The sequence below is a fragment of the Scyliorhinus canicula genome, chromosome 13 (assembly GCF_902713615.1).
Source record: "Scyliorhinus canicula chromosome 13, sScyCan1.1, whole genome shotgun sequence".
NCBI lineage: Eukaryota > Metazoa > Chordata > Chondrichthyes > Carcharhiniformes > Scyliorhinidae > Scyliorhinus > Scyliorhinus canicula.
Window position 1 is genome coordinate 45,645,062 of NC_052158.1, and position 24,682 is coordinate 45,669,743.

The 24,682-nt window shown below is 46.9% G+C and overlaps 2 protein-coding genes across 4 annotated transcripts in view; one reads left to right on the forward strand and one right to left on the reverse strand.

Moving 5' to 3' along the window:
* Positions 1–24,682, reverse strand: part of LOC119975587 — a 639,245-nt gene that overhangs the window by 121,350 nt on the left and 493,213 nt on the right. Inside the window, exon 2 of the mRNA XM_038815373.1 lies at positions 806–2,017. Within this exon, the coding sequence (XP_038671301.1) occupies positions 806–1,594 (789 nt within the window). The 5' untranslated portion in view covers positions 1,595–2,017. The remainder of the gene's footprint in view (positions 1–805; positions 2,018–24,682) is intronic.
* Positions 3,326–22,961, forward strand: LOC119976691 (zinc finger protein 239-like). Of its 3 annotated transcripts, none has more exons than XM_038817393.1 (2): positions 3,326–3,497; positions 20,506–22,961. In XM_038817393.1, exon 2 carries the CDS (start codon positions 20,909–20,911, stop codon positions 21,833–21,835), a length of 927 nt encoding a protein of 308 aa, XP_038673321.1. In that variant the 5' UTR covers positions 3,326–3,497; positions 20,506–20,908; the 3' UTR covers positions 21,836–22,961. The 3 variants fall into 3 exon arrangements, with proteins under 3 accessions (XP_038673321.1, XP_038673319.1, XP_038673320.1); XM_038817391.1 differs by lacking the exon at positions 3,326–3,497 and adding an exon at positions 18,240–18,317; XM_038817392.1 differs by lacking the exon at positions 3,326–3,497 and adding an exon at positions 18,446–18,584.

The following is a 24,682-nucleotide window of genomic DNA, read 5'->3' on the forward strand; positions in this document are numbered from 1 at the left end:
GTGAATTGGACATTCTGAATTCTCCCTCTGTGTACCCGAACAGGCTCCGGAGTGTGACAACTAGGGGATTTTCACAGTAACTTCATTGCGGTGTTAATGTGAGCGTACTTGAGACAATTTTTTTCTTTTTAAATCTTATGACAAAGTCAGAGCCATCTCCCAGATAACTGCACTTTACAATACCTCATCAAATTATTTTTAAAATCTTGTTGTTTTTCTGTATTTTTAACTCGAAGACGATGATTTAAAGTTGAAAAAATAACATATATATATATATTCAGATATATATTGTCCATGACAGGGAAACTTGTGCATAAGCAGCCACTTCTATACAGATTGATATCTTCTTTTAGTGATTTGGTCAACAGTTAAATTAGCCTTCGTGAAACAATTGGACTGATGGTGGGAGAGGTTTGAGACAGACATTGCTGAGACAGACAGTGCTTTGGAAGGACAGCTCCCCTGTGTGAGCACTGGAGGGCAAACGACACAGATATCTCCCCAATGTAAGGGAAGCCAGTGAGCTGCAGTGTGAATGTGTTGGTGTCTGTGGTGGTCTGATGACCTTGAGAATGATTTGCTGCACACTTTGCAGATAAATGGTTTCTCACCATTGTGTACAGATGGCTGATTAGTCCGAGAATGATTTATTACAATCAACGCATGTGAATAGTTTTGTCTCCGGTATGATTGTTTTGCTGTGTGCAGAGGGAAGGTGACTCAGGGAATGATTTGTCATATATCATACATGTGTATACATCAGTGTACGCAGGAAGCCAATGAGCCTGAGAACCATTAGTCATACCTTGCATGGGAAGGGTTTCTCCACTGTATGAGTATGTCGGTGTCTCTGGAGGTTCGATAACTGCGAGAATGATTTGTCACACACCTCACACCTGAAGGGCTTCTCTCCTGTGTGAATACGTTGGTGTACAAGGAGGGTCGAAGAGCTCCAGAATGAATGGTCACACACCTCGCAGGTGAAGGGTTTCTCTGCTGTGTGAAGGCGTCGGTGCTGACGAAGGATTGATGACTTTGAGAATGATTTGTCACACATTTTGCACCAGTAGGGTTTGTCTTGCTCCCCTGTATGAAGACGTTTATGTTCAGTGAGGTTTGATGACCGTGTGAATGATTTGTCGCACAGCTCACATGTGAAGGGTTTCTCCGCTGTGTGAATCCTCTGGTGTGTTAGAAGGTTGCAATTTCGGCTAAAAGTCATGGCACAAACATCACACCTGAAGGGTTTCTCTCCTGTGTGAAGACGTTTGTGTTCACTGAGGCTTGTTGACCGTGTGAATGATTTGTCACACACCTCGCACGTGAAGGGTTTCTCCCCTGTGTGAATGCGTTGGTGTCTGTGGAGGTACGATGACCACAAGAAGGATTTGCCACACTCTGTGCACATGAAGAGTTTCTCCCCTGTGTGAATATGCTGGTGTTGACGGAGGGTTGATAATTGTGAGAAAGATTTGTCACAAACATCACACTTATATGGTTTCTCCCCTGTGTGAATCATCTGGTGCTTCAAGAGATGCATAGAATTCACAAACCCTTCATCACAAACATCACAGCTGAATCGTTTTCCTTCCATGTGGCTGCCCTTGTGCTAACAGTGCTAGTAACAAATTCATCCGAGAAAATCCTATGAACCTGTGGAGACCCGGACACACACCTCTCACCTGAACACACTCCCAATTGTAGGAAGGAGTCATTGGTTCATGAGGCTCGATCAATGATTGAAGCTCTCAACACATTTGCAGCCCACTCACACTTCTTCTCAGTCTCACCCTGACCGATCACCCACAACCGAACTATTGATCTGATGATGTGAAAACTCTCCTGGCCTGACCGATTTCCAGATGATGATTTCACTGCCCAACCTTCTCTGTGCTGAGCAATGCTGTGAAGAGCCTGGATGTCTTTCCACAATTGTGCAGTTGTTCCTTAGATAGGTAGGATCGCTCTGTGGTCTCTATTCTCTCTGTATTCTCTGGTGCACAACGATGCAATCCTTCTGTAAAACAGGAAAAGGAAACATGATTTCCTCTAAATCCCTCTGCTCCTTTGCTGAAGGATCTGACTCCTTAGTTAGAGACTGTTCCACAGTGAGTGTCAGTCTGCTAGACTCGTGTCGGGGAACAGATACAAGTCCTTTCTTCTTCCTCAATTGACTGTCACACACACACACTGTTTCTGGATAGTGACCAAGAGCAGACAACATGGCTACTTTCTTTCCTCCACCCAAACCCCCATCTTCCCAGGCACAGTGAGGACAATGGAAAAGCCAGTCGGGCAGAGTGTAAAAGGGCTATCAATTCACCAAGAGCTCGAGTTGTGCTGGCAAGGACAAGTTTTATGCTTAGAGTATGTGTTTAATATAAAAACACTCAGGAGAAATGTTAATTCAATCAAGATTTTGTATTTTCTTCCCTTGTGTTCCTAAAATATTTGAAGAACACATTGGGCAGGAAACTACGGAAAATATTGCTTCAGTGTAGCTGGTTTATCCTGGGAAATTAGACACACTGCACTCACTCAGACGGCACATCCCAAATTCAGCTCTCAGTAGGGGGCCTCACGGTAGCATGGTGGTTAACATCAATGCTTCACAGCTCCAGGGTCCCAGGTTCGATTCCCGGCTGGGTCACTGTCTGTGTGGAGTCTGCACGTCCTCCCCGTGTGTGCGTGGGTTTCCTCCGGGTGCTCCGGTTTCCTCCCACAGTCCAAAGATGTGCGGGTTAGGTGGATTGGCCATGCTAAAATTGCCCGTAGTGTAAGGTTAATGGGGGGATTGTTGGGTTACGGGTATACGGGTTACGTGGGTTTAAGTAGGGTGATCATTGCTCGGCACAACATCGAGGGCCGAAGGGCCTGTTCTGTGCTGTACTGTTCTATGTTCTATACAGCACTGGGCAAAACTTTCAAATCCAGGCCCAGGCTTCTGGGAAAGGCCGAGACCTTCAGGTAAAATCTTTAAAGAAGACATTTCAATAAATGTGTCTCTGCCCCTCCCAGATAATTACACCTCACCATCTCATATTCAGAAACGACCCATCAACAAAACTCAGCCTGTAAATCAGAAGGGAAATGTTTCCAATAAACACCCTCAATATCCAACACACAGCCAATCAAACAGCTCAGCATAAAGCACCGAGTAAACAGGTCTGTGAGCTGGATCTTCTCACACAGCATAAGGGGCATTTCCACAGCTGATTGCCCACAGGATAGTCAGACTGCCTGAACATTAGTGTGGATATTGTGCAATGTAATGATTGTAAATTCTGCTCCTTCACTCACCATCTCCTGACTTGGTTTTGAGTCCCTACAGGAAGTGAAGCAGCTGTGGTAGAGGAAGAGGAGAGAATGGGCAGAGTGGGTGGGCTCTCTGATTGACGTCTCTCACAGACAATCCAAATATTTCTGCAGTAACAGGAGTTTCCTGAAGTTTGGGAAACTGACCGGGGAAACGGAGGCGCCTTTCAGCAGCAGATCAGGTGGGGATTTAAACTTGTCATTGTCCCATCTGAATAAAACCTTACTTATTGCAGCTGCTGTCTCAGTTGCCCTGGTAAATGCTGACAGAGATTTCTAGTGTGGGAATAACATTCTTCACCCTCGGAGGCTTCCAAACTGACAACATCAGTGTGGGATGTGTAGCCTCGGATGTGTTTGACAGCAGATCAGAAGAAGACCCACAGTATCCAAGGCAGCGATGTAATGGAGTTGCAGAGAGGGCCACAGGAGAATGGGGAACAGTGGAGAGAAGTACAGTTGGGAGGAACAGTGATGAGAATGGGTGGGGATATTGCACCAGTGCTTGGATTATTACTCTGATTTGGGGAGTGATTCTGATCTGCAGGGTGAGTCTGCGCTTAGGGTGTAAACTGGGATTGGGAAGTGACTGTCTCAGATATTTAAAAAAGATAAAGTCATTATAGGTCCAGATGATCATAGGCTGCTTTGAGGGCAAGAGATGACTGGTTATAACCTGAGGATCACCACACCTCAGGCAAGGGGCATGTCATAATATACACCAGTATATCATGGTGCAAACACACACTGATGGACACACACAGGGACCAATCAACATGTACAAACACCGCAGCCAATCACCAGTTAGAAAAACACACTATAAAGGCAGAGGGCACCAGGGTTCCCGCTCATTCTGGGTGCTGCTTTCAGTGTAACAAGAACTCACCCAGCCCAGCACAGACTCACACCACGTGCTGAGAGAATCAACTGGTTCGGACAAGGCTTAGGTCTCTAGTTTAAGTTAGCATCATTTAGACCCACAGTTATCGTGAGTTAGTTAGAAGTAGTTAATAAAATTGAGTTGAACCTTCATCAGTGTTGGAAGTTTCTGTTCATCTCTCAAGTCTACACTAGCCAACACTTCAGGGCAAAGTTGAGAAAGCAGAGCCTTCATCAATAACCTCAGCTGGTGAGGGAATTGAACCCACGCTGCTTGCCTCATTCTGCTGTTTGCTTCACAAACCAGTTGTCTAGCTCACTGAGCTAAACTGACCCCCCATCTCAGATATTATTGACCACCTGGTGACCAATTCTCTGGAAATAGAATAAGGAAAGCTTAATAGTGGGAGCAGGGGTCACTAAGAGACCATAAGACCATAAGACATAGGAGCGGAAGTAAGGCCATTCGGCCCATCGAGTCCACTCCACCATTCAATCATGGTTGATTTCAACTCCATTTACCCGCTCTCTCCCCATAGCCCTTAATTCCTCGAGAAATCAAGAATTTATCAATTTCTGTCTTAAAGACACTCAACGTCCCGGCTTCCACCGCCCTCTGTGGCAATGAATTCCACAGACCTACCACTCTCTGGCTGAAGAAATTTCTCCTCATCTCTGTTCTAAAGTGACTCCCTTTTATTCTAAGGCTGTGCCCCCGCGTCCTAGTCTCCCCTGCTAATGGAAACAACTTCCCTACGTCCATCCTATCCAAGCCATTCATTATCTTGAAAGTTTCTATTAGATCTCCCCTCAACCTCCTAAACTCCAATGAATATAATCCCACGATCCTCAGACGTTCATCGTATGTTAGGCCTACCATTCCTGGGATCATCCGTGTGAATCTCCACTGGACCCGCTCCAGTGTCAGTATGTCCTTCCTGAGGTGTGGGGCCCAAAATTGCTCACAGTATTCTAAATGGGGCCTAACTAGTGCTTTACAAAGCCTCAGAAGTACATCCCTGCTTTTATATTCCAAGCCTCTTGAGATAAATGACAAGTTCAACTAGGAAGAATATTGCTGGGGGGAGGGGGTGTGGTAAACAGTGCTGCTGAGAGCAGTGGGTGGTGCTTATGTGAATGGGCAGAGACCGAGCTAGTGAGAGTGGATGGTATATTCTGCGACATCTGAGCCACCCAAGATCCAACCTAGTTTCTGATAAAAGGTAATCTCAAACTGAAATATTAACTGTTTCTCTCCACTGATGCTGCCTGACCTGCTAAGTATTTCCAGCATGTTCTGTCTTGTTAGTTTTTAAAGCACAGAAACAGACCATTTTGTCAATCTGCTTCCTACCGGTTCTTATGCTCCACATAAGCTTTCTTCCTATTTTATCTCAACCCATCAGCCAATTCTTCTATTCCTTTCTCCCTCATCTACTTACCTGCCTTCCCATCAAATACATCCTGATGAATTTTTTTCTGCACCGTCACCAGTTCCTTTCTGTCCTTTTTCAATATATTGATCATAACTCTGCAGGGATCCCCAAGTGTGGTCTACCCAAAATTCTAGACAAGTTCAACTTAATTTCTCTACTTTTCAATTGATTGAATTTTATGAGGAGGTGACTATGTGTGTAGATGAGGGCAGTGCAGTTGATCTAATCCACATCGACACACTAAGGCTTTTGACAAGGTCCTGCATTTGGAGACTGATCAAAAAAGTAGAACCCATGGGATCCAGAGGAATTTGGATCCAGAATTGGCTTAGTGGCAGGAGGCAGAGGGTGTTGGTCGAAGGGTGTTTTCCTTGGAGCAAGGAAGACTCGGGCGGGACCTGACTGAGGAGTCCAAAATTGAGGAACATAGTTCGGAAGAAACATTTCCCCGAACAGAGAAGTCAATAACCAGGTCATTTAAGATGCAAACGCCAGAGCAGACTACGTGATGGACCAAGGGCTGGAAAATGGGAATAGACTATGTAATAAAATAATCTTTATTATTGTCACAAGTTGGCTCACATTAACACTGCAATTAAGTTACTTCAAAAATCCCCAAATCGCCATACTCCAGCATCTGTTCAGGTACACAGAGGGAGAATTCAGAATATCCAATTCACATAACAAGCACGTCTTTCAGGACTTGTGGGAGGAAACCGGAGCACACGGAGTAAACTGTCGCAGACACGGGGAGGACGCGTAGACTCCGCGCACAGTGATCCAAGCCGGGTATCAAACCTGGGACCCTGGCGCTGTGAAGCAACAGTGCTAACCACTGTGCTACTGTGTCAAATTGATAGGTGTTTGATAGCCGGTGGAGACATGATGGGCTGAAGGGCCTCATTCTCTACTGTAAACATAAGAACATAATAATTAGGAGCAGAAGTAGACAATTCATCCCTTCGAGCCTTCTTCACTATTCAACCAGATCATGGCTGATCTCTTCCTGGTCTCAAATCCACATCCCTAACTTTTCCCCATATTCTTTTAAACCATCTTTAATCAGAAATATATCTATCTAAGGGCAGCACAGTGGTGCAGTGGTTAGTACTGCATCCTTACGGCGCTGAGGGCCCGTTTTCGATCCAGGCCCCAGGTCACTGTCCATATGGAGCATGCACATTCTTCCCGTGTCTGCATTGGTCTGACCCACACAACCCAAATGCTAATTTGCCCCTTAATTGGAAAAATAAATAATTGGGTACTCAAAATTTAAATTAAAAAATAATATACCCATCTCCTTCTTGACACCATTTAATGATTCAGACTCTGCCGCCAATGGGGCAGCGAGTTCCAAAAATTCACCATCCTCCTCATCTCAGTTATAGCCTCTCAATCTATATCTGTGAGCTCTCATTTTCTGAAACTCTCTAATTCAATTCCTCGAAAAATGGACCCCAGTATTGTTTGAATGTTTTTAAATGTCCTTCTTGAACTGCCTTGTCACTTTTAATGATTGATGAATCTGTACTTCTGCCCTTGCACAACTTGTAAATATGCCGTTTCCAGTCAGTGGGACTGCTCTGACTTGTGGCACTTTTCCCTCTTCAGTTGTATGCAGAGAATCTGCTGCAATGGTGAATCTTCCCACCGCCATCGCTCTGGTTCCTTCCAAGGGTCAATCTCTGCTTTTCAATTCGATTCAGCCGCTCAGGCTCGCGCTTCCTCACATTCCAACTGCCGAACGCTGGGCGCCAACCCCGCTGCGCGCGGCAGAACTATAACTCCCATCAGGCACCTCAGGCTGGCTCTGCCCATATCCAGACTGTCGCTGCTCAGTGCGCAGACTCCAGGGACACATGCAGTATGTGTAATGTAGTTCCAGTCGGGTGAGAGTCCGTTTGGAAAGCGACTGCGCAGAATTGTGGGGAGCGGGGATGGCTCCGCGGGTGACTGGCTGCGTGGTGATTAACATGTCCATTGTGGGTGGTCATACTGCTGACCCATTTCCTGATTGGCTGTGAGGGCTGACAATCAGAGGGTTGTGCGTTGGATATGTCGTGTTAATCGCTCTGGGTAACACGGACTGCAACTGGATGCAGTTGTACTTGAAAGTAGACACCAAACTTTGATGTTAGTTCAATACGCTTGATTGAACTTGTTAAACAGTGCACACAGTTCGCTGTGGGTTTGACACTCTACTAATCTAAGCGTGTTTACTATCATTAACTAGACCAGACTAGCTCTGAGCCACGTGTGGAAGGTGCTAACTGATATATACACCCTGACTGTCACTACAGTTGTTACCAGTGGAAAGAGGCAGAGTGCTGATGCCTCGTGTGTTTCATAGTGCAAGATCACCTTCTAGTGTTCTGCCTGGTGATTGGTTGTGTTCTGTCCTGTGTGTTGATTGGCTGTACTGGGTGTCTGTCACTGCCTGTCTGTATCTCATTATGTGCATGAGTGCATATCATGACATCTTCCATTTTTTAATAAAAAATGTTGGTTGCTTGGAGCATATGCGACTGTATTTACATGTAGAACTATTTACATTAAATGGCGAGTGGATGAAAGTGAGTGGATGAATGTATACAAAAGAGGTGTCTCGCATGCAGATACAGAACAAAATTTACAAGAGAAATGTCTAAAGTCCAATCTTTGGGGCTTGCTTCTGATCCTTGTCGATCGCCTGAGAGGTGGAGGTGGGGACGACGGCGCCTTGACAGGCGGGATTGCTGCCAGATTGGTGGCCTTGTGGTGCGAGGTGTCCGAAGGAGGCATAACAACATATGGAAAAGTAGGATCTGTTGGTGGGCAGGCAACTTTACGCAGTGCCCTTCTGTTGCACCTGACAATGGAGTCATCAGCCATACGAAGTACAAACGATCTGGCAGCAGCCTGTTGAACAACAACAGCTGGAGCTAACCAGCCTCCATCAGGTAGCCTGAGCCGAACAACATCCTCCGGAGATAGCACAGGCAAATCAGTAGCATGAGCATCGTACGTCAGCTTTTGCCAGTTCCTGAGTTGCTGGTTTAGCACACTGGGCTAAATTGCTGGCTTTTAAAGCAGACCAAGGCAGGCCAGCAGCACAGTTCAATTCACATACCAGCCTCCCCGAACAGGCACCGGAATGTGGTGACTAGGGGCTTTTCACAGTAACTTCATTGAAGCCTACTCGTGACAATAAGCGATTATCATTTCATTTCATTTCATTTTGCAGCACTGGGAGGTGATCCAGGTCTGGTAGGTGAATGGCTGGAACAGTCGTCCGCAGGTCCCTATTCATGAGGAGTTGAGCTGGAGACATACCAGTGGACAGAGGAGTTGCCCTGTACGCCAACAGCGCAAGGTTGAAGTCAGAAGCAGAGTCCGCAGCCTTACAGAGCAGTTGCTTCACTATATGGACCCCTTTCTCAACCTTCCCGTTGGACTGTGGGTAGTGTGGGCTTGAGGTAATGTGGTTGAATTGGTGCGACTTGGCGAAATTGGACCACTCTTGGCTGTGGAAGCAGGGACCATTGTCACTCATGACAGTGAGTGGAATACCATGCCTGGCAAATGTCTCCCTGCAGGCCTTGATGACTGTCCTCGATGTGAGGTCTGCCAGCTTCACAACTTCCAGGTAATTTGAGAAGTAATTTATGATGAGCACATAGTCACGCCCATTGACGTGTAAAAGGTCGATTCCCACCTTGGACCATGGAGAGGTCACGATCTTGTGTTGCTGGAGTGTTTCTTTTGTTTAAGCAGGCTGGAAACACTGGCAGGTTGCACAATTGGGGACCATCTTGCATAGGTCCTGGCTGATTCCAGGCCAATAGGCAGCCTGCCGGGCCCTGCGCCTACACTTTTCGACACCTGAGTGTCCCTCGTGGATTTGTTTGAGCACTAAGCTCTGCAGACTGTGAGGAATAACAATACTATCTAGCTTGAGGAGGATCCCCTCAACGACTGTCAGGTTGTCCTTCACATTAAAGAACTGATGGCATTGTCCTTTTTGCCAGCCATTTGCAAGGTGGTGCATTGCATGCTGCAGAAGAGGGTCTTTGGCAGTCTCTTCATGAACGCTGATCAGTCTTTCATCTGAGGCCGGGAGGTTGCTGGCACACAGCTGCACCTGTGCCTGAATCTGGCGGATGGAGTTAACCTGTTCACAGGGCGAGGTGATGGAGCAGGACAGGGCATCCGCAATTATCAGCTCCTTGCCTGGTGTGTATACTAACTCAAAATGGCACCTATGGAGTCGAAGGAGAATGCGCTGAAGCCTGGGGGTCATGTCATTCAAATCCTTATGAATGATATGGACCAAGGGTCTGTGGTCAGTCTCCACTGTGAAGGTTGGTAGACCATAGACGTAGTCATGGAACTTTACAATGCCGGTTAGGAGGCCCATGCACTCTTTTTCTATTTGGGCGTACCTCTGTTCAGTAGGAGTCATGGCCCTTGATACATAAGCAACTGGAGCCCAGGACGAGGAGTCATCCCTCTGGAGGAGCACCGCACCAATGCCGTCGTGCCTTGCGTCCATGGAGATTTTTGTTTCCCTGTCCGAGTCAAAAAACGCAAGTTCGGAGCAGTGGTGAGCTTTGCTTTGAGCTCGTTCCACTCTGCTTGATGTGCAGGTAGCCACTGGAATGCAGTGGACTTCTTCACCAGATGCCTGAGAGCCGTGGTGTGTGAGGCCATGTTGGGAATGAATTTTCCCAAAAAGTTCCCCATTGTGAGGAAGCATAGTACCTTGATTGCTTATGCATCAAGGACCATGACTCCTACTGAATAGAGATACGCCCAAATAGAAAAAGCGTAGTACCACCTTCTTGTCTTCTGGGGTCTTCATGGCGTTAATGGCCTTGATCTTGTCCGAATCTGGTCGCACACCCTGCTGGGATATCTGGTTGCCCAAGAACTTGATGAAATGAAATGAAAATCGCTTATTGTCACGAGTAGGCTTCAATGAAGTTACTGTGAAAAGCCCCTAGTCGCCACATTCCGGCGCCTGTTCGGGGAGGCTGTTACGGGAATCGAACCGTGCTGCTGGCTTGCCTTGGTCTGCTTTCAAAGCCAGCGATTAGCCCTGTGAGCTAAACAGCCCCTAAAATGTTACCAAGGGGGCACCCGGATGGCTGACATGCCAAAGGAGCACTTGGCCTTGTTCCGCTTGAGACTTGTTTGAGATGAGATATGTGTTCCTCGGGGGTCGTGGACCATATGATTACATCATTTACGTAGACACTGTAATTCATAATATGGAAAGATGTGTCATTTGAAACATGGAAGTCTGGCAATATCTGGTCTGAGAGAAACATGGGAGGATACAGGGAAAGATCCCACGAAGGGTTAATAGCAGCTACAAAGAGCAGGATTATAAAATGCGGATTCCTTCTCCCAAACAGGATTTTTGTATGAAGCTAAAAACAATGGCTCACACCTTCATTTAAAGTAACTATCTTAGTAAGCATCTGGAAAAGCATGGATGAAGGTTTCAGTTGAATTAGGTGACGAATGTTTAAAAAAGGCAGGTCTTTCAAGTTATAACCAAGTGAATTTTTAGCATACAGCTAAAAGCAATGTTTCACACCTTCATTGAAATTAACTATCTTAGTAAACAGCTGGAAAGGAAAGGATAAGGTTCAGTTGAATTTGCTGACAATTCTAAGTGTGAAGTTCTGGCAATATCAAGTAAATTAAAAGAAAATTGGAAACTATCAGTCTACGGGAAACATAATTTAAAGTCAAAATCAAAGTTATGAGCTGGGGACACAATTGGAAAATAAAACTATAGAAATGACAGGAACCAAACCAAAATTCACACCTCTATTGAAACCAAAGCATTTTTGAATATCACAAAGGAACTTTGAACATCGCAAAGGAAACAATGTAATCAGAGATCTGAGAGGTGAGGTCATGTCAAAATGAATATTTAGTTGTATTAGAATGTTTAGGTCAAAGATACTTTTTACAATCAAAATGAAATAATAGTTACTTTACAGTAAGGTCATGAGAACTTAATAACTGTTAGGAAGAGAATATAAACCCAGAGACCAGAGCAGAACCAGAACTCAGAGAGAAGGAACAAGAGATGCAGAGTCAGCTTACAGCCAGCTCAGTCATGGGAAAGATAAGACATAGCAGCCGAGCTAAAATAGCTTATACATCTAAGGAAGACTAAAATTTAAAGAGGAGGCGCAGTCAGCTCAGAGATAGCCAGCAGAGCCAGCTCACATAGCTCAGTACATGGGAAAGATAGGACATAGTAACCGAGCTAACCAGCGAATACATCTAAAGAAGACCAGACTTTAAAGAAGATTGATTGTCAAGGTGGGCCTGAAGGTCCCTTCAACCAACCAGCAGGATCCAGAAGCAAGATCTTTATACCTTTCTGTAAAGAAAGTGATTGCAGCTTTTAAAAGAAAAAAATATAATAATAAAATAACTTAATTTAATCTGAAACAGTGGTTTATTCCTAAAGTCTACTTTACTTACTTAGCAATGCAGGACCCAGGATCGATACTACTAAGTGGTAAGTAGATAAAATCTTCGGTGAAGGTATGGGTTACACCGGGGGATAACTTGAAAATATAGTTTGACCTGAATAGCACCCACCGAAGCCTGCATCGGAGTCAGGGAGTGAGAATTCCTGTTCACCATTTAGAATATCGACCCTTTTTGGTATAGGGGGAATAGTGGTGAGTTTTCAACAGCAACATGCACACCCTCAATGCCCTCCATCATCTGCTCCATGATCCTGTGGAAGATTTCAGAGGCTGAGACAATGCTGAACAGCATACGGTTATAACAGTACCTGCCAAATGGTGTGTTGAACGTGCAGAGCTTCCTGCTGGACTCGTCCAGTTGTATCTGCCAGAAACCACGCGATGCATCTAGCTTCGTGAAGAATTTGGCGTGTGCCATCTCACTGGTCAGTTCCTCCCGGTTCTGGATCGGGTAGTCTTCCCGCATTATGTTCTGGTTAAGATCTTTGGGATCTATGCATATCCGGAACTCTTCTGAGGGCTTCTTCACACAGACCATTGAGCTGACCCAGTCAGTCGTTCCGTCACTTTGGAGATAATGCCCTGGTCTTAGAGCTCCTGTAGCTGTGCCTTTAAACGTTCCTTAAGAGGAGCCGGCCTCCGGCATGGTGCATGGATCAAAGGCGTGGCATCAGGCCAGAGTAGGATTTGTAGCAATATGGCAGAGTGCCCATCCCATCAAACACATCCGAATATTGAGCAAGGATTTCATCAATGTCAGCCTGAAGATCCACATTGGAAGAAGACATGTCATGGACTCGCTGTATGAGGTTGAGTAGCTTGCATGCATGGGCACCAAGCAGGGATGCCTTATCAAGCTTGATGATTTTGAATCGCAGTGTGACATTGATAGTCCTGTTGGAGACGAATAGATGACAAGATCCTAGTGCAGTTATGGCATTGCCATTATAATCGAGGAGCTTGCAGGCTGGCAGAAGAACTTTGGGTTGCTTTTTAATGCGGTCAAAATCAGTTTGAGAGATGAGATTGGCAGAAGCACCAGTGTCCAGCTTGAACTGGATGCTGCATTGATTTACTTGCATGACAGCACGCCATTCATCCGCGGAATCCACATTGAGGATAACTAGGCATCTTGCTGAATTTGAGGAGGCATACTCACATGTAGTGATGATGCCCACACGATAAGGGGACTCCGGGCAGTCGTCCTCTGGATCCGTAGTGCAACCAGGATCAGAATCCAGTAAACCGTGCTGTACACATCTAACGCACTTGCATTGGAATTGGGATCGCTGGCCCTTGACTGGTGGTGCAGACCTACACAAGGCTGCATAATGTCCAGGCTTCCCGCAATTTAAATATCGCCTGCCTTTTGCAGGGAACTGCCACTTTAAGTGGGCGGTGCCGCAGTTCGGGCACGTCATGACATTGACGTCATTACGCTCCGTGCGTCATCGCACATGCGCAGTGCGGTCAGCCGACGTTTGCACCTGTGCAGTTTGGTTTTCGGCCGCTTTGTTCTCCCGTTCGTGTTGCGCATGCATGGGGCCCCGGGAAAAGTGTGTGTAATGGCTGCTTTTATCGATACTGAGGCGCTGCATCCGGGCGATGGCCTGTACACTCTCTGCCTCGTGGGAGGCAAGTTTTTCGTACTCTGCCGATTTGAAACGGGAGTACCAATTTCCCGCATGCTCATGCACTATACACGTCTCGATTGCGACTGGCAGGGTCATGTGCTTAATTTTGATGGGTTGCTCCTGCAAGGAATCGGAGTGCACCCCAAACACGATCCCTGCTCATGGAATCAGCGGTTGCACCATAAATGCAGGACTGCGCTAATATACGGAGATGAGTTAGAAAGGATTGGAAAGGGCCATCCTTACCCTGAAGGCGTTGCTGGAAGATATAGCGCTCAAAGGTAATTTTTGTTTCGACTTCACAGTGACTGTTGAACTTCTCCAAAACGGTCTTGAATTTGGTCTTGTCCTGGCCGTCGGTAAAATTAAGCAAGTTGAAAATCTGGATGGCATGCCCCCGCAGTTGATAGGAGCCACGTGATTTTTCTGTCATCGGACACATCCTCGAGGCCTGAGGCCTCAATGTAGAGAAGGAACCTTTGCTTGAAGACCCCCAAGTTGGCGCCGAGATTGCCGGAGATCCGTAGCTGTGGAGTGGCCAGGATCTTCTCCATGCTGCTGGAAGGCACTTGCTGGTCGTCACGGAATCATACGAGGTAAACCACTTAGTGATAGTAGACTACTGGTACCATGTCGTGTTAATCACCCTGGGGTAACACGGACTGCAACTGGATGCAGTTGTACTTGAAAGTAAACACCAAACTTAGATGTTAGTTCAATACACTTTATTGAACTTGTTAAGCAGTGCACACAGTTCGCTGTGGGTTTGACACTCTACAGTAGTTCCCCGTTATACCGCGCTCCGCAATACCGCGGTTCGCGATATACGGCGGGGGGGGCTTATGGACCCCAACTGTCAGCTTCCCTCTCCGGATCAAAGTGAGCCGGCCGCTGAAATTGACACTGCCGGCTGATTGGAGGGAGAGAGCAGCCGGCAGTGTCAATTTCAGCGGCCGGCTGATTGTTTCAGTGAGAGAGCAGCTTCCCTCTCCAGATCAAAGTGAGCCGGCCGCTGAAATTGACACTGCCGGCTGATTGGAGGGAGAGAGCAGAGAACACAGGAGGAGATCATACGGGCCTCTGCAAGACCAGCATGGTCTCACATCGCCCCTCCCCTCTGTAGCCCTGTATTCTAAAATTAACCCCCATCGTGGATATCCGCAGCTCGGATGCAACGCGGGTGGCTGTCTTGGACCCCAACACCCGCGTTATAAAGGGGGACTACTGTACTAATCTAAATGTGCTTACTATAACTAACCAGACCAGACTAGCTCTGAGCCACGTGTGGAAGGTGCTAACTGAGAGATACACCCTGACTGTCGCTACAGTTGTCACCATTGGATAGAGGCAGAGTGTTGATGCCTTGTGTGTTTTACAGTGCAAAATCACCTTCTAGTGTTCTGCCTGGTGATTGGTTGCATTCTGTCCTGTGTGTTGATTGGCTGTATTGGGTGTCTGTCACTGCCTGTCTATATCTCATTATGTGCATGACTGCATATCATGACAGGATATTGAGTGTGTTTATTGGAAGCATTTCCCTTCTGATTTACAGGCTGAGTTTTGTTGATGGGTCATTGCTGAATATGAGAAGGTGAGGTGTAATTATCTGGAAGGGGCAGAGACACATTTATTGAAATGTCTTTCAATGTCTTTAAGAGTGTCTCAAAATGAAGAAAGGTGACTAGTGATGTTCCACAGGGATCCGTGCTCCCCCCTCCCCTCCCCCTCCCTTCCCCTACCCCCTCCGCTCCCCGCAACCCTTCCCTCCCCCTCCACTCTCTACCCTCCCCTCCCTCCGCCCTCTCCCCTCCGCTCCCACCGTCCCCTCCCCCCTCCCCTTCCCTCACACCCCCATCCCCCCCTCTCTACCCTCCCCCTCCGCCATCCCCTCCCCGCTCCCCCCTCCCCTCCCCTTCCCGCTCCCCCCTCCCCTCCCCTTCCCGCTCCCCCCTCCCCTTCCCTCACCCCCTCCCCTTCTCCCCATGTCCCACTCCCCTCCAGTCTCCTCCCCCTCCCCTCGCCCTCCCCTGCCCCCTCCCTCTCCTATCCACTGGCCCCTCCCCTCACCCACCCCCTCCCCCACCAAAGATGTCCCCCTGTCCTCCCCTCTTTCCCACTGCCCCCCTTTCCCCCCCTCTCTCCCCCTGTCCCCCCTCTCTCCCCCTGTCCCCCCTCTTCCTCCTCCCACCCGTTCCTCCTCCTGTTTGTGCGTGTTCTCAGACTTTTGTATCTCCTGCCCGATGGGAGAAGTTGGAAGAGTGAGTAAGCCGGGTTGGAGGCGTCTTTGATTATGCTGCCCGCTTTCCCCAGGCAGCGGGAGGTATAGATGGAGTCAATGGATTTGAGGCAGGGTTGTGTGATGGACTGGGCGGTGTTCACGACTCGCTGCGTGTTTGCGGTGCCTCTGAGCTGGGGCTGGATTTAAAGTGGATTCTAGTGGCGAAGTGATTAGCACTGCTGCTGGACCTGGGTCACTGTCCGTGTGGAGTTTGCACATTCTCCCTGTGCCTGTGTGGGTTTCACCCCCACAACCCAAAGATGTGCAGGGTAGATGGACTGCCCGTGCTAAATTGCCCATTAATTGGAAAAAAAAGAATTGGGTACTTTAAATTAAAAGAAAAATAAAATGGATTCTGGGCCAGCGATCTCCAAGTTAATTAATTACGTCCGATTTGTAGATTAACTCCGCTTGGTTCCATATTCCTCAATACCCTTCCAAACATAAATCTCTTCATCTAATTTTACATTACATCAGTTGACAGTTCAAAGCCGTGACTGTGTTTGGGTGTTGGGTAAACTGAAGACAGGAGTTAAAGGGACAAGATTTGCCTGGAAAGTGGAGGTGTCATTGACCCTGAGTGTTGGGATAGTTCACAGTCCAGGAGAAACATTGCATTGTTTTTTTGTCAGTGGAAAGCCAGTGACAGTGGCTGAACAGGAACCACCCAGATTGATTGAGAAGTTAAACAGAAAGTTCCCAGACTGTCACAGAACGTGACAATGTCTGGAGAAGGAGCTTTGATATTTGTTTTGGGACCAAACTTTATTCCACCCCTGATTGGACTTGAACCCACAATCCCTGGCTTCGGATCCATTTGGCCACGGGGCTGTACAAGATGTGAGTTTGGTGATTGTAACTTTGACCCTTTGTCTCGATGTAATCGCTGCCAAATTTGATGCCTTTTTGTGGGCGGGCCCTTTCTTTTCATCCACAACCAGATTATATCAATTCCAAACATTCCAGCAATGAGCTGACAGGATCAGGATTTACTTTTTGTGTGTCAGTAATTAACATCATTCCATCCCCATTTTAAATATGGAGAAGTTATTCCTTTGAGTTTGTATCTCAGTGTTTTTAAAATCTGATGAGGATTTCTGCCTCTATCACCCTTTCAGACAGTGGGTTCCAGATACCATCCTCTGGGTGAAAAAATTACTCCTCAACTCCCCTTAAAATCCTTCCATCAATCTCTGCTGACTGGTTATTGACTTCACTGCTCAGGGAAAGAAGATTGAAACAATCCCATCAGCTGCCTCTGCCACTTCATCACTTCCACTAGTCCGCCTGGACAAACTTCCATTAATGCACCCCCTGCCTGGAACTCACATATTTCTCTAGTTTCTCTCTTACCTCCCCTCATGTCCACCCTGAGCTCTTCTTGTCCATGCGATCCATCTCCTGTTCCCTCGACCCTATTCTCAGTAAACTGCTGATCACCCAACTTCCCCTCCTGGTCCCCATGTTGGCCGATATTGTTCCTGCTCCTCTCTCTTCAGATGTTGTCCCTTTCTCCTTTAAATCTGCTGTTATTACCCCTCTCAAAAAAAAACACACGACCTCTCCCTCTTTACAAACGTGCGCCAATCTCCAACCTCCCTTTCATCTCCAAGGTCCTTGAACGTGTTCTTGCCTTCCAAATCCTGGAAAGGGACATGGGGACAGGCAGGAGGTGAAGGGCAGAGTTGAGGGGGCAGGCGCAGGGCGTTTATCAAGCAAGGGACGAGAGGCAAGCAGTGAGGTCTCCTGAGTAAGGGATCAAATAACGATGCCAGTAACAGAGTCACAGTCTGTCATTCGGTCACAGTGCAAATCCTTTCTCCTGTCTCGCTCTCTCCTGTAGATGTGCTGATTCCACCACTGCAGGTCATCGCTGCCTTGGATACTGTGGGTCTTCCTCTTCGGATCTGCTGTCAAACACATCCGAGGCTACACAACCGACACTGATGTCAGTTTGAAATCCTCCCAGGATGAATCCCACACTAGAAATCTCGGTAAACGTTTACCAGGAGGAACTGTGACAGCAGCTGCAATAAGTGAGGTTTTATTCAGATGGGACAATGACAAGTTTAAATTCCCACCTGACCTGCTGCTCAAAGTCGCCTCCGTTTCCCCGGTCAGTTTCCCAAACTTCAGGAAACTCCCGTTCCTGCAGAAATATTTGGATTGTCTGTGAGAGACGTCAATCAGAGAGCCCACCCACTCTGCCCATTCTCTCCTCTTCCTCTACCACAGCTGCTTCACTTCCTGTAGGGACTCAAAACCAAGTCAGGAGATGGTGAGTGAAGGAGCAGAATTTACAATCATTACATTGCACAATATCCACACTAATGTTCAGGCAGTCTGACTATCCTGTGGGCAATCAGCTGTGGAAATGCCCCTTATGCTGTGTGAGAAGATCCAGCTCACAGACCTGTTTACTCGGTGCTTTGTGCTGAGCTGTTTGATTGGCTGTGTGTTGGATATTGAGGGTATTTATTGGAAACATCTCCCTTCTGATTTACAGGCTGAGTTTTGTTGATGGGTCATTGCTGAATATGAGAAGGTGAGGTGTAATTATCTGGGAGAGGCAGAGACATATTTTTATGTCTCTGCCTCTTAAAAGAAATATCTTTTAATATCTTCTTTGAAGATTTTATTGGAAGGCCTCGGCTTTTCCAAAAGCCTGAGCTTGGATTTAGTCCTTTTGCCCAGTGCTGTGGCTGACAGCTGGTATTACAGAAAGGGGGAAGGGGTGGGGGTGCGGTTAACCTAAACAGCAAAACTTTCTCCTCTCGCCATACGTCAAAAAACAGAAAGGTTTTCTGATTTGCTTTCCCCTTATGCAGTGGCATATTTCCCAACCCCTCAGTTTTGGTGTGATCCAGTTTTCTATTATTAACCTCACAGCAAATTTAGAACATAGAACAGTACAGCACAGAACAGGCCCTTCGGCCCTCGATGTTGTGCCGAGCAATGATCACCCTACTTAAACCCACGCAACCCGTATACCCGTAACCCAACAATCCCCCCATTAACCTTACACTACGGGCAATTTAGCATGGCCAATCCACCTAACCTGCACATCTTTGGACTGTGGGAGGAAACCGGAGCACCCGGGGGAAACCCACGCACACACGGGGAGGACGTGCAGACGCCACACAGACAGTGACCCAGCCGGGAATCGAACCTGGGACCCTGGAGCTATGAAGCATTGATGCTAACCACCATGCTACCGTGAGGCCCGATGAGATAGGATAAACTCGGAATCACAGAATAACACAGCACAGAGGAGTCCCTTCTGCCCATCAAGTCTGCACAGATGCATGAAAAACACCTGACCTGCCCACCTAATCCCATTTGCCAGCACTTGGCCCATAGCCTTAAATGTTATGATGTGCCAAGTGCTCATGCAGGTACTTTATAAAGGATGTGAGGCAACCCGCCTCTACCACCCTCTCAGGCAGTGCATTCCAGACCATCACCAAGCTCTGGGTAAAAAAGATTTGCCTCAAATCCCCCCTAAACCAACTGCCCCTGACTTAACTTGTGTCCCCTCGTAACTGATCCTTCAACTAAGGGGAAGATCTGTTCCCTATCCACACTGTCCATGCCCCTCATAATCTTGTACAATTTGATCAGGTCACCCTTAAGTCTTCTCTGTTCCAGCAAAAACAACCCAAGCCTATCCAACCTCTCTTCATAACTGAAACGTTCCATCCCAGGCAACATCCTGGTGATTCGCCTCCGCACCCCCTCCAGTGCAATCACATCCTTCCTATAATGCGGTGACCAGAACTGCACACAGTACTCCAGCTGTGGCCTTACTAAAGATTGGATTTATCTCTAATTTTCCAGGATAAACCAGAACCCTTCAATCAGCTATACTGAAGCAAAATTTTCCTCCGCTTCTAACACTTCCTGACCAGTGTGTTTTCTTCAAATAATTTTTGGGAAAAAGGGGAGAAATTTCAAAATCTCTGTAGAATTAACATTTCTCCTTAGTGTATTTTTGTATCAAACACATGCTCGAAGGCTAAAACTGGTCTTCACCAGCAAGACCCGAGCTCCTCGTGAATTGATAGCCCATTTTACATTCCACCCAGCTCTGGGTCACTGTCCGTGTGGAGTTTGCACATTCTCCCCGTCTTTGTGTGGGTTTTGCCCCCACAACCCAAAAATGTGCAAATTTGGTGGATTGGCCACGCTAAATTGCCCCTTAATTGGTCAAAATGAATTGGGTACTCTAAATTTAGAACAAAAAAGAAAGTACCGCATTGTCTGCTCCCAGTCACTATCCAGTGTCCCCTCTGGAAACAGAGGGTGTACTGATCAAGTGATGAAAAAGAAAGGACTTGTATCTGATTCCCACAAAGGAATAACAGACTAGCACTCACTGTGGAACAGTCTCGAACTGAGGGGTCAGCCCCGTGGCAAAGGAGGAGAGGGAGTTGGAGGAAATCATGTTTCCTTTTCTTGTTTTACAGGATTGCACCATCCTACACTAGAGAATACAGAGAGGATAGACACCTCAGATAGATCCTGACCATCAGCCAAGGAACAACTACAGAACTGTGAGAAGACTTCCAGGCCCTTCACAGCATTGCTCAACACAAAGAAGGTTGGACAGTGAAGCCATCATTTGGAAATTGGTTGGGTCAGGAGAGCTTTGACATAGCATCAGATCTGAAACTGGTCAGTGGTGTGGAACCATCTGTCAGAACCAACCTTTCCGAAGGTGCAGGTGTGGGCGATAAGTCAGGATGAGCACTTCAATCATTGAACAAGCCTCATGAACCACTGACTCATTCCTACAGGTGAGAGGCTGTTCAGTTGTGAGGTGTGTGAAAGGGCTCCACAGGCTCATAATGTCTCCAAACACACAGTTGCATGCAACTTTTTGTTTTCTTTTTTTTGCATGCATCTTTAACCACCAGCATTAAGGGCAGAAACATGGAAGAGAAACGATTCAAGTGTGAAGATTGTGATAAAGCTTTTGTGACATCTTCGAGCCTCCAGATGCACCAGAGGATTCACACGGGTGAGAAACTCCTCAAGTGTGAGGTGTGCAAAGCAGTTTTCACCAATTCATCCAACCTCCTGAGACACCAGAGGACTCACACAGGAGAGAGACCATTCATGTGTGACGTGTGTTACAAATCATTCTCTCAGTCATCGACCCTCCGCAGCCATCAACGCATTCACACAGGGGAGAAACCATTCACATGTGAGGTGTGTGAGAAATCATTCACATGGTCATCGAACCTTCTCAGCCACCAACGCACTCACACAGGGGAGAAACCATTCACATGCGAGGTGTGTGATAAATCATTCTCGCGGTCATCGGAGCGTCGTGTCCACCAACGCACTCACACAGGGGAGAGACCATTCACGTGTGAGGTGTGCAACAAATCATTCTCCGAGTCATCGGCCCTCCGAGAACATCACCGCATTCACACAGGTGAGAAACCATTCACATGTGAGGTCTGTGACAAATCATTCTCACGATCGTCAGACCTCCGCGTCCACCAGCGCACCCACACAGGGGAGAGACCGTTCACATGTGAGGTCTGTGATGAATCGTTTGCGCAGTCATCCACCCTCCGTGTCCACCAACGTATTCACACAGGGGAGAGACCGTTCAAGTGTGAGGTGTGTGTCAAAGCTTTCTCACAGTTATCAAAGCTCCTGATCCACCAGAGAATCCACACAGGGGAGAAGCCATTCATGTGTGACGTGTGCTACAAATCATTCTCGCAGTCATCGAGCCTTCACAGACACCAACGTGTTCACATGATATTAACCGTTCAAGTGTGAGGAGCGCCTGGTGCATCAAAGGATCCACACGGGAGAAACCCTTCGAGTGGGAGGTTGGCAATAAAGCTTCCTTGTCACCTTCAGTGTGAGGTATCCATCCGAATTCTGTCAGAAACCTTTCACACAGTTGTCAGATCCCCAGAAATCAGTGAACCCACATGGGGACCACCTCACCAAGTTCTTGCCAATCTGTCATCAGAGTGTGAATCTCTACACAAGTTCACTGCAAAGGATGTTCAGTGGTGTTGGGGCAAAGAAGCAGCTTCCACTCACCTCAAACAACTAGTGACAACAAAGCCAGTGCTGAGGTACTATGATGTCAATGATGAAGTCAACTTGCAGTGAGATGCCAATGAAACAGGACTTGGAGCAATCCTCATGCAGCAAGGCAACCAGTTATATCCAGAGCTTTAACACAAACTGAACGATACTATGTACAGATTGAGAAAGAGTGTCTGGATATTGTCTTTGCTTGTGAGCATTTCAACCAGTACCTGTTTGGAAGAAAGAAAGTGATGGTCAACTCTGACTAATAACCACTTCAAAGCATCTTTCTCCAACCACTTCTATCTGCTCCAAAGTGTTTACAGAGGATGTTATTTCATTTTTAAAAAATCTGTGCTCACTTTTTTTAAAGCACTGTATATAATGTTGAATAATTTGATTGATCTGGATTTCATTCTGTTAGTTGGTTCTCTGATCTATGACTGTGCCTGATTGCTTAATCCGAGGTTGGAGTTCAAGAGTTAATTAGACAGAAGCTTCGGAGAGAAGACCTGGATTCAGGCCGAGACTACCAGATGGGTATAGAACTTTGTACTTCATGAAATGGTTAAAAGTAATTTAAATAAACCTGTTTAAATTTTAATCTAATGAAATTGCTGCATTGTTTTGAGATAAAGCTGGCATCTAAGGTATTCAGCAGACTGATGAACACATAACATAGTGGATGTGGAATAACTTTCAAATGATAGTGGCGTGTAATCTTTTTATGAGAAAGAGAATGTTTAGTTAAATACTTGTACGCTGTCATATTAATGTGAAATAATATCCACTGTCATGTTCATGTGACCTGATGTTATCATTGGCAAATAAAGGTTTAAATGCAGTAGCCATTTTTTAAAAATATTTTAATTAAGGCATTTTCACATTTATTCAAACCAGAGAAACAGCAACAACATCAACACACATGCAATAACCATACCCAAACTGTTCCCCCCTCCAGCCGATGCCCCCCTTTTCTTTTAGCAGAACAAACCCCCCCCCAAAAAAAGAAAGAAAATCTCTCCCCCACCGATGTTATACCACTCCTTTAAAGAAGTCAATGAACAGCCTCCACCTCAAGAAGAACCCTTGATAGCGAACTTTATTTTCTCAAGGTGCAGAAACTCTGCCAAATCACTCACCCATGGCGGCTCCGAGTCCTTCCACCTGAGCAATATTCACCTCCAAGCTAACAGAAAGGCAAAGGCCAATATGTCATCCGCTCTCCCCACCGGAACACCTATCCTCCACTCCAGCAACGAACCGGCTCATCCTGGACGGCGTCTTGTGTGCCCTATACACCACCTTGAGCTGGATGAGACTCAGTCCTGTTCACAGTAAGGATGAATTTACCCTCCACAAGGCCTCACTCCATACCCCAGACTCTCTAACCCTTCCTAGCTGCTCCTCCCACATGCGCCTTACTTCCTCCACAAACTCTCTCTCTCTCTATCAATTCTTCATGGATATCCAACATGTTTCCCTCTCCTATCTCCTTCTCGGACAAAATCTTATCCTGTAGGGTTGGGGGTGGTAGCTTTGGGAACGAGGCTAGCTCCTTTCTCATGAAGTGTCTAACTTGCAGGTGCTGGAACCCGTTCCCATTTGGTAATTGATACGTCAGCTCAAACTCTGCAAACCTCCCCCCAATAATCAGGTTCCTGAAATACTTTACCACCCGCCCCCCACTCCCTAAACTTCGAATCCAACCCAGCCGGGACAAACCTGTGATTGTTGCAGGTCGGCACCCTCAGGGACATGCCATCCATTTGGAAGTACTGCCGACGGTGGTTCCACACCCTCAGCACTGTCACCACCATGTCAGGGTTCGTGGAATACCTAGTCAGCGAGAAAGAGGCGCCAGCAATAATGCCCTCAAACTGATCCCCCTACACGAGGCTCCCTCCATCTGCCCCCACACAGACCTCTCCTCCACTGCCCACTTCCTAACCTTTGCGATATTTACTGCCCAGTGATAATTCTGCAGATTTGACAACGCCAGCCCCCATCTCTGCCAGTCCCACTCTAAGAACACCCTTCTAGTCCAGGGAACCTTGCCAGCCATATAAACGCAGAGATCATTCTATTGATCCTCCTAAAAAGGACCTGGGCACAAAAATTGGAAGGTTCTGGAAGACGAACAAAAAAGTTGGCAACACCGTCAGCTTTACGGTCTGGACCCTCCCAGCCAATGATAACAGCAAATCATCCCACCTCAGTCCTCCTTCATTCCTTCAACCAAATTCCCCAAGTTCAACTTGTGCAGCTGCGCCCAGCTCTGCACCACTTATATTCCCAGATACCAAGAGCTCATCCCTACCCAGCCAAAACGGTAGCGTCCCCAGAATTCTTGCTTGGCCCTGCACATTGATCGGGAACATCTCGCTCTTCCCCATGTTGAGCTTATATCCCGAAAACAAACTTAACTCCCCCAGAATCCCACTGAAACTGTCCACCAGATTTGAAATATACAGCAGGAGATTATCCACGAATGAAGAGACTCTATGCTCCACCCCTCCATCCCCAGGTTCTGAGTGCCATAGCCAATGGCTCAATCGTTGCAGCAAAAAGCAACAGAAAGAA

Excerpts from the sequence above, each read along its gene's own strand:
- LOC119976691 (XM_038817393.1), top strand. The coding sequence starts at position 20,909 with ATGCAACTTTTTGTTTTCTTTTTTTTGCATGCATCTTTAACCACCAGC.